Source organism: Tympanuchus pallidicinctus, unplaced genomic scaffold (genome assembly GCF_026119805.1).
Source record: "Tympanuchus pallidicinctus isolate F22 unplaced genomic scaffold, pur_lepc_1.0 scaffold31, whole genome shotgun sequence".
NCBI lineage: Eukaryota > Metazoa > Chordata > Aves > Galliformes > Phasianidae > Tympanuchus > Tympanuchus pallidicinctus.
Window position 1 is genome coordinate 9,104,646 of NW_026294749.1, and position 15,676 is coordinate 9,120,321.

General features: G+C 39.6%; 1 protein-coding gene across 1 annotated transcript; it reads left to right on the plus strand.

Annotated features, from left to right (window-relative positions):
* The first annotated feature begins 429 nt into the window (after nucleotides 1-429).
* MCUR1 (mitochondrial calcium uniporter regulator 1) lies at nucleotides 430-15,254 on the plus strand. Its single transcript, XM_052697836.1, has 9 exons — nucleotides 430-621; nucleotides 946-1,059; nucleotides 2,351-2,454; nucleotides 5,360-5,461; nucleotides 7,015-7,056; nucleotides 8,713-8,784; nucleotides 11,388-11,441; nucleotides 12,468-12,582; nucleotides 13,812-15,254. Exons 1-9 carry the CDS (start codon nucleotides 471-473, stop codon nucleotides 13,865-13,867), a joined length of 810 nt encoding a protein of 269 aa, XP_052553796.1. The 5' UTR covers nucleotides 430-470; the 3' UTR covers nucleotides 13,868-15,254.
* Nucleotides 15,255-15,676: the final 422 nt, after the last annotated feature.

A 15,676-nucleotide genomic window follows, 5' to 3' on the forward strand; every position in this document is an offset into this window, starting at 1 on the left:
CTTCCGCCACGTGCTGCACATGTTTCTGAATGGGATGTCAGGGGAAGTTCTTTACTATGAGAGCGGTGAGGTGCTGGAACAGCTGCCCAGAGAGGTTGTGGATGCCCTGACCCTGGAGGTGTTCAAGGCCAGGTTGGATGGGGCCCTGGGCAGCCTGGGCTGGTATTAAATGGGGAGGTTGGTGGCCCTGCATGTGGCGGGGGGGGGGGTTGAGATTCATGATGCTTGAGGTCCTTTCCAACCCTTGGCACTCTGTGATTCTGTGATAGTAAACACTGTGCCCGCGTCCGGCCCCAAGCACTCCGGGAGGCGTGACGCCGGACGAGCAGCACGGCTCCATCCGCAACGCCAAGCTCCACTCCGGAGACGGAAGCAGATCGAGGGCCGCGGCGGAAGGGAGGTGCCCAGCCATGGCTTTCCGGTAGCGCCGGTGGATTCTCTCTCTTCGCTTGCCGCTGGGAGCGGGCGGCATGGCCGCGAGGCGGGCGCTGTTAGCGCTGCGGTCCCACGGCGCCCTCCCGCCCGCTTCCGCCTCACGTCACCGCCTCACGCCCGCCCGTCCGCGCGCGGTGGCCGCCATTAGCGGCGGCGCGGGGTGGGTGCGGCGCTGCGGGGAGAGCGGTGAGAGCGGGGAGCGGAAAGCGTGCTTTGGAGCGTTGATAAGCGGGACGCTTGTGCACCTCGGTGGGGTCCTTCTGGGATGTGGGGGACCTGGGAGGTGTTTCGGAGCTGCGGCGGCGCTGCCGTCGGTTTTCGTGCTCGTAGAAGTTAGCAGTCAGATCCCTTGGGGTTTTCGAGGCAGTCGGTGCACGTTGCTGCAGGCTGCTGCGGTGAAGGTGCGCGTTGCTTCGTTATGGCGGCCAGTCGGAAGCTCCTGGAGAGCTCGCGTGTCGATTTCTTGTTATTTCGTAAAAATATGTCCAAACTTCTGCTTGTCTTTCTCAGGTGTGAGCAACGCCGTGCCTTCATTTTTACGAAGCAAGGACAGCGTTTCCTTGCTGGGAAGTAGGAAGCTTTTTTTTGACACTCACGCCCTGGTGTGCCTCCTGGAAGGACATGGTAATTTGCTACGCAGTCCCTTGGGTTGGATCGTGGGTGGGTTCTTAGCTTGTTTGTTTTGTAATGCGATTGAACGCGGGCTGCTATGTAAAATGCAGCTCTTGGGATGGAGCGTAGAATGCAGTCTAAAATATTCCATCTCTTACCCTAAAACATCAGGGAAGAGATCCTTCTGGGTTCATGATGTGCCTTCGCTACCTCAGTAACACTAAGAGGAAGGAACATGCAGCCAAATTGCTACTGGAAAGCAGAGATCCCAGTCACTTTCTCCTCCTGTGTAGTTTCAGACTTCGTGTGTGTGCCAACCTAATTCTTAGGAACCTACAGTTCCTTTGGCTTGATTAGCATTCTGAGACATTAGTTTAATGAGCTCACAGAGCAGTTGTGTGAGCACTAGGACATACATAGCAGCAGGAGGAAGGGTACCTTTTGGTGATGGCAAATGGTTCAATCAGCTCTGCTGTTGAAAGTGACTCACTCTCAGGCCCTAAATCTGCTTTTTAACACTAACCTGCTACGTATTTGAAACTATGTTTTATGATAGTTCACCACGTACAGAGTTCAAAGTGTATTTTTATAGGGACTCAGGTGCTTATAGGCCTAAAATCAGAGCTCTTCTCTGTTGGGAATTGCTGAGATTTGCCTGTCTCCTGTGGTACTACTTGCAGTGTACTAAAAGTAGATATCTGTTCTTGAATGTTAGGGTTCTTACTCATAAAAATAACCACATGAGAGATGGCATTCCGTAGTGCTTTTAGAAAAAACTTTCAACATTTATCTTGCTGATGTTGTAATAGTGCTGTACTGCAGACACAGCTATGTATATTACAGGCATGATTTTGGATTGGAGGAATTTGGTTGTATAGCCTGTTGTGCTCTGCTAGTGCTAGATAGAAAGGAGTATGTTTTATTACCTTTCGTTACTGACTGCTTTTTAAAAAAGCTTTGTTATTAATATTAGAAATTGTTCATCAGCTGTCCTGCAGTAAGTCTTTGAATGGGAAATGGCCTCAAGTTGCACTAGGGTAAATTTAGGTTAGATATCAAGAAAAACTTTACAGCAAGGGTTGTTAAGCACTGCGATAGGCTGCCCAGGGAGGTTGTTTAGTCACCATCCCTGGATGTGTTTAAAAACCATTTGGATGCGGTGTTTGGGGACCTGATTTAGCAGAGGGTTGTTACAGTAGGGTGGGATGGTTAGGTTGTGGTTGGACTGGATGAGCTTGAAGGTCTTTTCCAACCTGAGCGATTCTGTGATTCATTGAATATTGTTGTATTTTGTTGTGCTTAGGATTCACTACTCAGCAGTCGGAGGTGATTGTGTCTGCATTCGTGAAAATCGTGAACACCAACCTGGATATGATTTACAAGGACATGGTGACCAAAGTGCAGCAGGTTAGCTCAAAAAGGTGGAAAGGTTAAAGACAAAAGAGATCTAGTGTGCCTGCTAATGAAGTGCACATTGCTGTATTATTTACTGGTAGACAATGTTTAAAAATTTGAAAATGAATAGCTATCCATGTGTATCTACTGGCTATTGAGTTTTGTCTTGAATGTCACTTACCAAAGCATTGAGATGGATCTTGACACTTAGGAACTATGATCTGGTACAGTGTTCATTAATAGGTAATTGTTTGTTTCTTTGTTTCTTCCTAGCTTTATTGTAACCTGAATAGAATTCCTGAAAAGGCTCTTACCAGTCATAGGAGATACTCTAGGCATGGGATTAACTAGTAACAGCCCCTATATTACTCTCTTCTCTAGTTTTACAGCAACAACGTAGAAGATTTCCTCCTGTAATTTACCATTCTGTTATGTAGACTGTTTCTAAATTTATCTTTCTGTCATAGTGACATTCATACTGTATTAGAATTGAGCAACACTTCTTTGCATTGCTTTTAGTGTGTGGTTAGTGTAGTTGTATATACTGATAATGCACAGGAATGGTATGTTTTGGATACTGATATAGTGAGTTGTCTGTTTCCTTTGATGCGTATGTTGTTCAAGGTATACTCTTAAGTCCACTCGCACACACGCACACATATATGTAAAATATATGTAAATCAGTGAGAGGAACTGAAGAAAACTTGCTTGAAAATGGGCTGATAATTCTGAACAGCTGGAGATCCATCCTGGTTACCAGAAAATTAGGTGGACTTGAACTGAATTTGTGAGAGAATGGCTGTTTTGTTTTTGGGAAGGAGCCCTTTGTCAGGTTGTACACAGGCAGATCTATCTAAGCAAGTGGACGTGAAAGTATTGAATATTTTAGGCACATCTGACTCCAGAAATGAAATTGAAATTCAGAGTGAGACACAACTTGCTCTATATGAAACTTAAGCATCTTTTGAATGTGATTCACAATATCTAGTATGTTGGAATTGCCAGACACATAAGTGTGTCAAATAGGCCATCCTAGTGGGAAGCAGTAAATGAAGTACTTTAGACTGCTTTGTGAGGCTGGGATTCACAAGCCCCAAGACATTTTCCAAACAAAGGATTCAAATAATTTTGTGGTAGCTAAGTTGCCATCTTAATGTGAGAATCTGTCATCTTAATGTGAGAGAGCTGTAGCTGCTGGCTTATGATAGTCTTGACAGAATCACAGAATGGCCAGGGTTGGAAAGGACCTCAAGCATCATGAATCTCCACCCCTCCCTGCCTCATGCAGGGCCACCAACCTCCCCATTTAATACCAGCCCAGGCTGCCCAGGGCCCCATCCAACCTGGCCTTGAACACCTCCAGGGTCGGGGCATCCACAGCCTCTCTGGGCAGCTGTTCCAGCACCTCACCACTGTCTGTGTAAAGAACAGTGGGGCTGCTCGTTAAGTAGTGGATTTTGCACCACCTTCTTTATGGGGAAGCTTCAGTCCATCTTTTCTAACTCTTAGATTCCAGGAAAGGCAGATGCAAGAGCACTCCTCCTGTGCTGAATTTATTCTGCACTATATCAGAGAATGCATTGTTTAAGAGCCCTTTCTCCCCAATGTGTGTAACAATAAGCAGTTGTTGGCATCTGTACCTCCTCGTATTCCCAGATTTTTGAAATGAAAGTAGATACATTTTTTTCCCCTTTTTCTGTGACTGTGCTAAATATGACCCTCAGGTGATTTTTCTGTCTGTACAAGTTTATATGGCATGCTCAGGAGGTGTGTATTGACCTGAACTCTGGGTGACATGGTAAATGTGTGCTTTGTTATAGTCTTTGTGTGGTCAAGGGCTAAAAGAGTACTAAAAGAGAACGAAGAACTGAAAGAGAATTTGGAAAACTGTAAACGTAGTTATTGCCATTAGGCCATAATTGGATAGGTAAGAGATAAATAAAAGCCTTGAAAAATGCATGTACGTGTTGTATATGTATGGAAATGAGAAAGAGATGGAAAATGGAAGAAATTGTTTTGATGAGTTCAGTGGAGAGAGAATAAAAATAAGCTGAACACATAGGGAATAAGAAAGGAGATATCCATGGCAGAATCTTTTTGTAGATCTTCTGTGATATTTCCAGCACATTGACCCATTGCTTTTTTTTTTTTTTACAGTCAGGTAGCCTAACATGGCATTTCCAGATGCCACGTAGTGCTGTAAATTAGAATATCATTACTTGACAAAAGCCAAGTTGCAGTGTCAGATTTGTAATGGTGTTAAGCCAGAATCAAAAGCAAGGATCTGCTTATTAGTGGGAGGCGTTTAGGAGAAAGAGGGGAATCCCTGTTTGCATGTGGATAGAGTAGCATCTGAAGCAGCATGTACAGACCTTTCCATCCTCCAAAATGGAGGGGGGTGCTTGTCTGTCTTCTGGTAGCTCACTTCTGTCAGACTGAGAGTAGTGGTTAAAAGTGTAAGTGTAGTGCACTCTTCTGCTTATAGAAAAGCAGAGTGAGCTCTCTTCCACAGGAAGGTGGAAAAGGAAGAAATTACAAGAGTAGGGTAGCACTGGGGAGTCTTGGTGTGAAAGCTGGCTTTCCTCATTTAGCACAGGGGCATCTTTTCTCCCCAGTGCCTTTGCTGGGTTAAGAATTTGAAGACTTAGAAGAAACCAGATCCTGGGCTATTACTTGAATTATTCTGATCTGTGTTAGCATTGCTGATTTTTTTTCCCCCAAACATTACTAACACTTCAGCACAACTTGCTTGTTTTGTCACTTTCTCTTAATTTATCTCACCTTCTTTGAGACTAAGGTAGTCAATCTTAAATTGCCAGATTAAAGATTTAAGGGTTTAGCCTGTTGTATCTGTATGCACAGATGAGAAAAAACATTATGGTTATATGTTCTGAGGCTTGTCTTCTATTTTTTCTAGGAGATTGCTCTTCAACAAATTATGTCCCATATTGGTGGATTGAAAAAGGACATGATTATATTGGAAAAAAGTGAGTTTTCAGCACTTCGGTCAGAAAACGAGGTAAAAAAGTGTTTTGTATCCAAGGGGTTGACTTGGGTGCTAATATGGGTTAACACCAACTTAATAATCTCACAGAGGGGCAGAATGCACCCTCAGCAAGTTTGCAGATGATACAAAGCTGGGAGGAGTTGCTGATCCAAAGACTGTTGATGTCCCTCCATCCAGATGGAAGCTGGGAAAATAGGCTGTTAGGAATCTTGTGAAGTTTGGCAAAAACTGAAAACATCCTCATCACACACGAGGTAAAAAATAAGACAATGAGGAGGGAAGAAACTGCTGAGCTGTAGGGCATAAATTGTTGATGCAGCTGTTGCTCTTCTTTGTTCCGATAATTTTCATACATTAGAATTAATAGAAAGTGCTACAGCTATTCTTATTTCATACGTCTTTTGAAAGAAATAGTGAGAGAATCATTTAGCTTGGAAGGGACTGCCAGAAACCATTAAGGGAGTTGCTGGCTGTGTTTTGATTACCATTTAGCAATTTCTTTTTAAGGCTACACAAGCACATTGCTTGCTGTCTCGCACGTTCTTTCTCTTTTCACTCTCCACTCCTATGCCACTTGCTGCAGTCTCCCATCATCTTGGTGGCTCTCCATTGAGCTTGTTCCAGTATGCCAACATTTGTCTTGTACCAAGGAGCCTAAAGCTGGACACAACTGTTCTGATGTAAGCTCACAAATGCTAAGCATGAGGGAGTAATCAGTTACTTTTGGCTGTGTTTACTCTTGCTAATACCATCCTGTGCATTTGGCCACCTGTAGTGCTGTGGGACAGTGCTAGCTTCTGTCTTGTGCTGTTGTTTGGAAATATGCAGTACTGATTGAGTACACACATGTACAGGTGGGTCTGTCTACAAACATACTCAGGATATAAATGAAGTTAAACCACATTCATTCTGCCTTCTGTTGTGGTTTAACCTGCAGGTGGCTGAGCATTGCACTGTCATCCACTCATTCCACCATCCCTTCCCAGTGGGATGTGGGAGAGAATTAAAAAATGATAATAAAATAGAACCTATGGGTTGAGATAAAACTATTTACCAAAATAGGGAAAAGGAAAATAGTTATGTCTGTATAACAGATATAACAAGTGATGCACAAGGAATTGCTCACCACCCCCTGACTGATGACCAGCTAGCCTCCCAAGCAATGGTAGAGAAAGAGAGATGAACTTCAACTCCCTTCACAACTCCTGCTTGATATCCTATGGTGTGGAGTATCCCTTGGTCAGTTTAATTCAACTGTCTTAATTCTGTTCCTTCCCAGCTCCCTGGGCCCTTTGCTGCAAATGGTCTTGGCTCTGTACTACACTGCTTAGCAGGCAACTTTAAATAGCAGTGTATTATCAGCATTGTTTTTCTCCTAGAACTAAAACGTAGCATCATATCAGAAGCTCTGAAGAAAAACAATTCCATCCCAGCTGAAACTAAGACACCTTCCTTTCACAGTATGGATTATAATCATTGCTACTGATCATACCAATTGGTTCGTATGTCTAGATTGCCAGTTTTTGTGTACAATACTGAAGTGTGCATTTTTTCTGCTCTCTCAGAAAATAAAACTGGAACTCCAGCAGATAAAGAAGCAAGTCATGGTAAGATACTGTACCAACATAATCAAGAATTAAGGCCTGTCTTATCTGCTTAAAAAAAATGTTGCTGTTGTGATTTTATTGTAAAGGTTGTGTTTGATTGTTGTAATTGAAATTGATGGGATAGAATGGGCTGCAACGAAGTTGATTTCACACATATTTAATTTATGATGACAGAACTGTAAACTTACTGTGTTTACACAAAGTACTGAATTAAAATGTAACTGTCCAGAATTTAAAACAGACTTAGCCAGTAAATTTGGGACCATTGGTTTGGTCCCACTTGTTTGTTAGCAAATGACCTTAGCAAGAAAAAATAATTTGTGGAGGAAACTCTTGTTAATGATCTGCAGGTCCTTCTTAGGTTTAATAATCAGTGCTGTGTTTCTGCTCTTTGTAGTTTGCTTCTCCTGACTAACAGTCAAAATACCTTTCTCTCATGAAGATGGTTTCAAAACCTGTTACTTAGATGAAGGTGTAGCTTTTATACAGATAGAAATTCTTGCAAGAATGATTAAGATTGGAAACTGTTTTGTTATGAAGTGCTTAATGCACATTGGCTTTCAGAATACTCTTTCTGAAATACATTCAGCATCTGATTTTTGTCTTGTAACTTGAGTTAGCATATTCACTGGTAGGACATGAAGGATCTGAGTCATCTTTAAGTTAGGTGTCTTTAAATTTAAACTTCTTACTGTAAAGATAAAATTATAATTGTAATAATTTTGCTCGTGCTTTTTTTTTTTTTCTGAAGGACAAAATGACACAATGTTGTAAAGGCTTCAAAATATTTTCATTAAATTGTAACATTGTGCTGTAATGACATCTAATTACAACACAGTTAAAGTTCAAAAATCCTAGCATAGAAATTGAATGTCGTTATTATTTGTAGAAACTTAATGAAGTCTTGTCTAGCTGATATTGGTCTACTTGAGAGATGTTTACTTGTTTTTAACTGCAGAATATCCCAGAACATCAGCAGTCTTTTGATTCTCCCACGCACTCATCAGATCAGCAGTTTGTCTTATGACAAAGTGTCATCTGGCTAAAATTCCTGCTGGGAAGTTAATATAAAATGGCAGTTGTCACTAAGCAAAGTAGGGGTTGCTTAGGGCTATCCATGAAGCAGAATACTTAGTGGTAGTTTCAAGTTATGTGTTTAAAAATAATAAACGTTTTCTGTCTTCTTAGTTGTCAGTAGTTCTTTTCTGAGAGCCTGGATGCAGTCTTCAGAAACAGATTTCCTTTTAAATTTTGAAGTTGAAAACTGTTTTTAAAGGACGTTGAGTATCAAGATTCCTTCATAGAAGTCCAGTTTACAAGTGTGCATGGGCAAGGAGTTCTAAAAGTGGTGAGCCATGGGTTTATGAAACGCCCCCAGAATTTGTAGAAGGTTGTGTTCTTCATCAACTCTTGCTTTGAGTGTTCTGGTGTAAAAGTAGTTGTTAGCTTTTGATTTGTCCCAGTGAGAATGAACTCATCCTACAGAACACGAGTGGAAGGGCAGGAACGCTTGTACTCTGGAAATTTATGCACATTGTGTCTTTAGAATCCAGTTCCTCTCTAATTAAAAAGAGGCACAGTATTTTGGCTGACTTTTTTTGCTTACAATTAAATAGAAATTCTTGTTCACCACTTTCTCATTTGTGTTCCCATAAGGATGAAGTTACCAAAGTTCGTGCAGATAACAAACTAAACCTAAACCTAGAAAAGAGCAGAGTAAAAGAACTGGTAAGTTCTGATTGCTTTCTTCTGGAAACATCTAAACATTGAATAATCTCCAAATTTGGATAAGAACATCAGTTTAATATTAGTCTGTGGTGTTATTCCTTTTCAAGATGCTATTAATTTAAATTACTCCTCCTTATGCTGCTGTGGTACAAGGTACTGTGGGGTTTTTTTGTGTGTCTGTCTCTTGATATTGTTTCCACATCAGTATTAATGTACTGCAGTTAAATATTCTGACTAGCTGCCTTGAGATTTTCTGTATTGTTGGCACAGCTCTATTTTCTCATTGAATTAAGTACAGACATGTCATTATCTTGCCATTATTGAGGATGTTTCCTTTCCCTATAGAAGAGGCTTCAGTGTGGCTAGTTTGTCAGGCAGTGCCTGTTGTGAAAGTCGTTGTGATGAATTTTTATTGTAACTGATACTGATTCTAATTGTTTTTGACTTTGAAATATCTGGCAGAACCGAGTGGACAAGCTTTTCAATTAGATTAACATACATGAAAATCAGAAGATAGGGTTGTTGTTTTTTCATTAGGTGGAGCATTCTAAATAGAAGTCTGGTTTTAGATCTTTTTTGAAAGTTTTTAGGAACTTGAATTGCATCATCAAAATGGACAGATCTTCTAGTGACATCTTACTGCAGATTTTGTTTGTAACTCAGTCTTTTTATCACAGGCAGGTAATGAAGGAGTAATATTTACTTGCAATCTGGACAGAAAGAACTGTTTGGATATAAGGCATTTTTTTGGTGTGTGTTTGAAGTGCTGAAGGAGATGATCTTAATTTGCCAGCACTCATGTCAGCCATTTCCAGTGTTTCAAACTCTGAAGTGCTTTATCTTTTAATAAGTCCGTTCCATTTTACTTTTCCTGGAGAAGCCTTCATTAGCTAATGCACACCTGCTTATGCCCTGATGTATATCTGCAGCAGTACAGATTGAATTGGAAAATCTTGAAGCATGGAACAAATTTTCACTTATATTCACGTGCCTTAAGTTTGCTGTTTAAAAACATCAAGATGCATCTGGCAGAACTACATTTTCTCTGCTTTGCAAAAACCCATGGATTTAAGGGGAAATCTCCCAGTTTAATTTTGGGGGGGGGGGGGTTGACTTTTCCTCTTCTTATGTGCTTATGTTATTATGGACATGTCTTGGACTTTTGTAACAGAAGGATTGTTTATTGTTTATTTTAAATGTAATGCCACATTTGATAGTGATAATCAGTTTATTAATGTGGGGTCCTATTTACACAGAATCATAGAATGGCTTGGATTGGAAGAGACTTTTTAAAGGCCATCCTGCTGGTTGCCACCCATCAGGCTGCCCATAACCCCACTCAGTTGGCCTTGAAGACTTGCAGGGATGGGGCATTGCTAGGTTAAACTTGACCTCAAACATGACTTAAAAATTGTATTGTTTTGTTATCTTAACGCTTTGAAGAATTTTACTTTGAGGCAATATATGCTACTGAATTTTTTTGTCCTTGTCATCAATTTGCAGAATTCAGCAACACGTGTTTTATTAATTATAGGCATCTTATTGTTTGTCTCTTCTATTTTTTTTTTCTGTGTAGCCTTGTGCTGTTTATTAATTGGATCTTTGGGTCTAATAGAAGTTTGAATAGTGTTCTGGGTAATTTAAAGAGAGTTTTTCAATGCTGAGGCATTTATGTAGATTAATCTGAGTTTGATATCAAAGTGGAATAAGCCTCTGGACTGTAAGGGGGGGGGGAAAAAAAAGCAACTTTCCACATGGGAATGTCAGTAGCTGAGGTTATCACTGTGTGACTGAGGATTCAGTGATGGGAGCCTGATGACCTTAATACTCTGCACTATAGACTGATGGCTTAGCAGCTGTCCTAGGAGTAATTGCATTGCTCAGTAGTGGATAGGAACCATTACATATGTCAAATAATGCCAGTTCATGAGTCAGAAAGGTACCTGCCTGCCTTAAATGTATGCTTCTTGAATCTGGATTTACCTTTCCTTGAATCCAGATAACTACAGTTTATAAGTAACCCAGGACTTCTGACTTTTCTGAGTATTTTCTTTCAGGTGATTCTGACCCAGTGACTTAACATGAGATACAAATGCTCCATGTTTACCAAATACAGCATTTTGTGGTGTTCCTCAAGTACCATCCTGACCATTTCAAAATTTTGAATAGAGTGTGCCTGTAACGCTGGTGAAACATCTTTGGTAGCTGAGTTTGCTCTGATAACTTCAAAACTGTTCCCCTTACTGAAGAAAGAGGATGGTTCAGTCTTGGTGTCTGTGTTCTCTGAGTTACTTACCTGTCCCATTTACTCTTCAGAGTCACAGGTCCTTGGCAGAAGTGCCAATCTGCCAACTCTTCTGCCATCTGCTTTTCAGTGTATACCATCATTCCAGTGTGTGCTGAACACCTGTCTGCATTCAGCTTTCCAATGACAGCAGTCACCTTGCAATAATATCTTTCAGGTGTTGTCAGACAACGTGGGTGTTCAGATTCATGTTTTGTAGAAAACTGGGAAGCAGAGAACAGAAAAGGAATCATGCTTTGGGAAAAGCCTTGAAGACAACATCCTATTTATCTGTCTGTTGTTTGTTTTTCTCTTCCAGTATTCACTTAATGAAAGAAAACTACTTGAAATGAGGACAGAAATAGTGGAACTGGTAAGAACTTGGTAGCTTGTTGTTATATACCAAAGCTTTTTTTACTTGTGTTACAGAGCTGGTGCTCTTTTTTGAAGCTGCTCATGCTCTGAGACCCTTCAATGTACAAAATGTCACTGAGATTTATTATTTTTCTGTGTATTTCCATGGTGGTACAAACAAATGAAGTGTCTACAGAATAAAAAGGCTTATGTATATTATTAGGTCTGCACACACATATAACCTGTTCAGTGGGCTATTTTCTTTTAAATCAGTGACTTTTTCCATCTTCATTGGAACTGAAACCAATATCTTGATTGATTTGAGTTCATTTTAAAGGAGGCTTTTACTAAAGAATTCCTCTTCATTTTGCTTGATTTCTGTACTGTAGAAAATTAGTCACAGGAGGACCTTTAGCCATAAATCATTAACTGATTACTATGTGTCAGTAGTGCTGGTTTGAAAATAGCAGCAGCAGAGCAGCTGTTGTTCTGAGTTTACAAGCTTGAGCTTTCAGCCCTTTCTGAGTAACAATTTAATCCCATTTTTTTTCCTATGAAGTCCTGTCTTCTGTCATAATCAGATTCTGGCTGTCATTCTTTAGTGTTTTTGTAGTAGAATTCACTGCAAGATGAAGACACATTTTTTTACATCAAAAGACCTACTCTGATATTTCTAAGGAGCCATAAATTGTCATGCTCATTCAGTATGTTTCTGTCATGAGAGTCTTCTAGACTTCTCAACAGCTATTATAATTGAGATGTGACTTGAACATCTGTGGGCCAGATGACACATTAAAGTGAGTGATTATGCTGCTAGATTGAGATAAGACCATGTTCTAGATTACATCTTAGTGAACGTGTAATGAAAATTTACTGAGTTCAGTTCCTTAGATAGGAAAGCAAGGAACAAACTTGTTTGCTTTGAGTGCAAATTACTTCATTAACACACATTTAAGGAAGAGTTGGAAGTACAGCTTAGAGGAATGGGTTACATTTCTAAATAAACGTGGAACTGTTCAAATTATCAGCCTGTTCTATTTTCTAGCACGCACAACAAGATCGAGCTCTGACCCAAACAGACAGAAAAATAGACACAGAAGTTGCTGATCTGAAAACAATGCTGGAATCGCACAAACTCGACAATATAAAGTACTTAGCAGGTAAGGCATCTGGTGGTGGACCTGCTAAACTGCACAGTGTTTTTGCAAGTTGTCCATTGACTGTATTCATGAAGGCCCTGGCTCAAAGAAAATATGAGTACTTTAAGCAGTCTCGGTCGATATCAGCAGCATTGTTACCAGAGAAAGTTTTCTGTAATGTGCAGCTGTATTTTGCAGGGACTATGCCTGTATGCTCTTTCCATTCTTCGTATTGCAGTCGTGTGTGAGAAATCTAAAAGATTGGCTGTCAGTAAGAGTGAAAGGCTTCATCTGTGCCCAGCTTAATTTATAAGAGCCTGCGTTTATCTGTCTGATTGAGCTCTGTCTACAAAATCAAATGCTTCTGTTTTTCTGGGTGTTCAATTATCAAATTCTTCAAATAGTTATTTTTCAGATATATGCATTAGGAACAAATAAGTTATTGCTCTTGCTTCTTGTAGGAGAAATGTCAAAGTATTAAAGCTATCGAAGTCTGTAGCGCTATTAAATGAACAGGAGAAGTTATTCTTTTGGTTTAGACTTCTTGATTATTCTTTCACAGCAGGTTTTGTCACGAGTACATCTACAGTACTGTACTATAGGGATATGCTTTACAGAGGGCCATTACTGAAAAATAAAAGGCAACTTATTAAAGTGAGAGGAAGTTCTTTTCCCCATCATCCCTACTGTCATGGAAGTAAAAAAAAAAAAAAAAAAAGGCAAAATATGTTTACTTGAATTGCTTCCATTGCAGACAGTGGCAAAAATCTTCTGTGTGTATATCTAGAAACCAAAAGTTGATTGCATTCACTAGAAATAGTAACAAAGCCCACAAAACACAAATTGATCAGCTATAATAAAGTAGTTTGCGTTTATTTTTTGCAATACTTGATTGTGATTTAATAACCCTGTTATCCCTCATTTTACAACTGTAACTTGCCATTTTGATCTTTTTTTGAATGGTAAGCAGCTAAGGTGTTGTTTGTTTGTTTGTTTTGTCCAACCTTTTGATAGTCTTCCAGTCCAGTTCCTGCACGTTCCTTTTCCCTCCTTCTTTGTCATTTCTGTGTCCCTCTGCCTTGAAATTGTTTGTATTTTGTAAATTAAAAAGCTTATTTTCTTATATGGGGAAGAAGTGGTGATTATATCTTTAGCAGTGCAGTGATATTCTGAATTCTTCTGAATTCTGAAGATATATTCCAAGAGCTAATGACTTCTTATCTGTCTTCTCCACTTCTGTTTTCTTTCAGGTTCAGTATTTACATGCCTTACTGTAGCACTGGGATTTTATCGTTTATGGATGTAATAAAGCATCACTTTAAAGGGACTTCTACTGTCTTGTTTTCTGAAAATGAAAAAAAAATTCTTTGCTTGAACTTCAACCAAGTCTTGAATGTGTTATTTATTTTTTTGTGAAGAAGACTGTATTGAGAATGTAACCAAAGACGTGCCTGGAAACAAACTGTACATATGTCATGCCCAATTTGAACCTCACCTCTGATCAAAGCACTTGTGCTATTTTCCTTCATTCTGAACTGCAGTATGCCTTGCTGTTGCAAAGTGCCATATAAGCAAAGACTGACATTCATACCAATTGTATGGAGCTGCATGCACTAGGAATTACCTTTTGTTGTCTGTTCAGACGTGCTTACCAGAGTCAGTTGCATCCGTTGGACTGGAGTTGTGATTATTAGTATAAAACTGAAACTAAATGTTTTCTGGCTTGGAAGCACTCTTGTTTAAGTAGGATTTGTGTTAACTGAATCATGCTTGCTTCTCTCCTTCTAACACTTGATCATACAGTTACTATGATCGAATATGTCTTGCCATTTTTATAACAGTACAGTCATCAGCTTCTTTTTTCAGATGACCATCAAATCAAATCAAATCTTTCGTGAGTACTGTGTAATGGTAGCAGTGTTTGCTGCTAGTTCTGCTTTTAATCTGTCTGTAGGTTTTTTACTAACTCACCTTTTTATACATAAGTTTCTGATACTCATTCCATATGCTAATTTTTAACTTAACCACTGTAACTGGGAGTTTGAAATGCTGTAAAATACACTGGTTTTACTTATGGCTTGATTATACAAACTCTCTCGTGCTGCTTCCTTGTTGGAAAGGAATTGGTGCTTCTGGAGAGGATATTTTTTTAGAGGGTGCTTATGAAGCAGTGTCATACATGAGGGAACTGCAGTTTTGTCTGTCTTCTGTTTGTTTTCTTGTCTTATTAAAAAAAAAAATCCTACTGGTACTTCAAATGTGGAACTTGGAGAGTGATATAATGATGAAAGTGGTAATGGAGATCTGTAAGGATATTTAAACTCATTCTGAGCAACAGCTTGTGAACTAGCAAATGAAAGCTACAAATGAAAGCATCCTGTGTATCCAGGTACATATACCCATCATTCTTTCATTCAGGAAGTAACAGGTTTAGTAACAGTCATCTGTGTTCCTCCATGTAAGGGAAATATTGTAAATATTGAAATATAGGAAAAGAGAATGACCTATGCACTGGTAATAAATGCTGTCACAGGGCAGTCTGCCTTTGTTTAATGAAAGTAAAGCTGTCTGGCTACCTTGTGTCTGTGTCATAAAAGCTGTTTAACTTCTTTGGTGGTTGCCAATGCAGGCTGATTTGAGGACAAACAGATGTATGACTGTGGATGCAAACTTGAAATAAAGAATTTCATATATTTCATAGAGTTACGATGCTTTCATTACAAGTACAACTCTTTCAATTAATCTGAATGTAATTACTTTAAGGTAAGTCGTTGTTCATGAGACTGAAAGCTAAGACTGAAAGCCAAGTCAGCAGCCACTAGAACACTCCGAAGAGGAAGGAGCAGCCAGTAGAGATTATTAATTAGCAATAATAGTTTCCCTGTGCTAATTTTAACAGCTCCTCGAAATTGAATGATTCTGTACTGGAGTTCTTCACTTTCTTGTTGGCTTTTTTTTTTTTTTTTTTTTTTTTAAGAAAATATTTTTTGTACATTTTGAGCTTCACTATTTGAGAAAGTTTAATGTTTGGCATTATCTCAGTGTTGATTCCCATCTTTCCAGAGTAGAGAGGCCTATATATGTCTGTGTAATCAGTGCATCTTTACCTGCACGC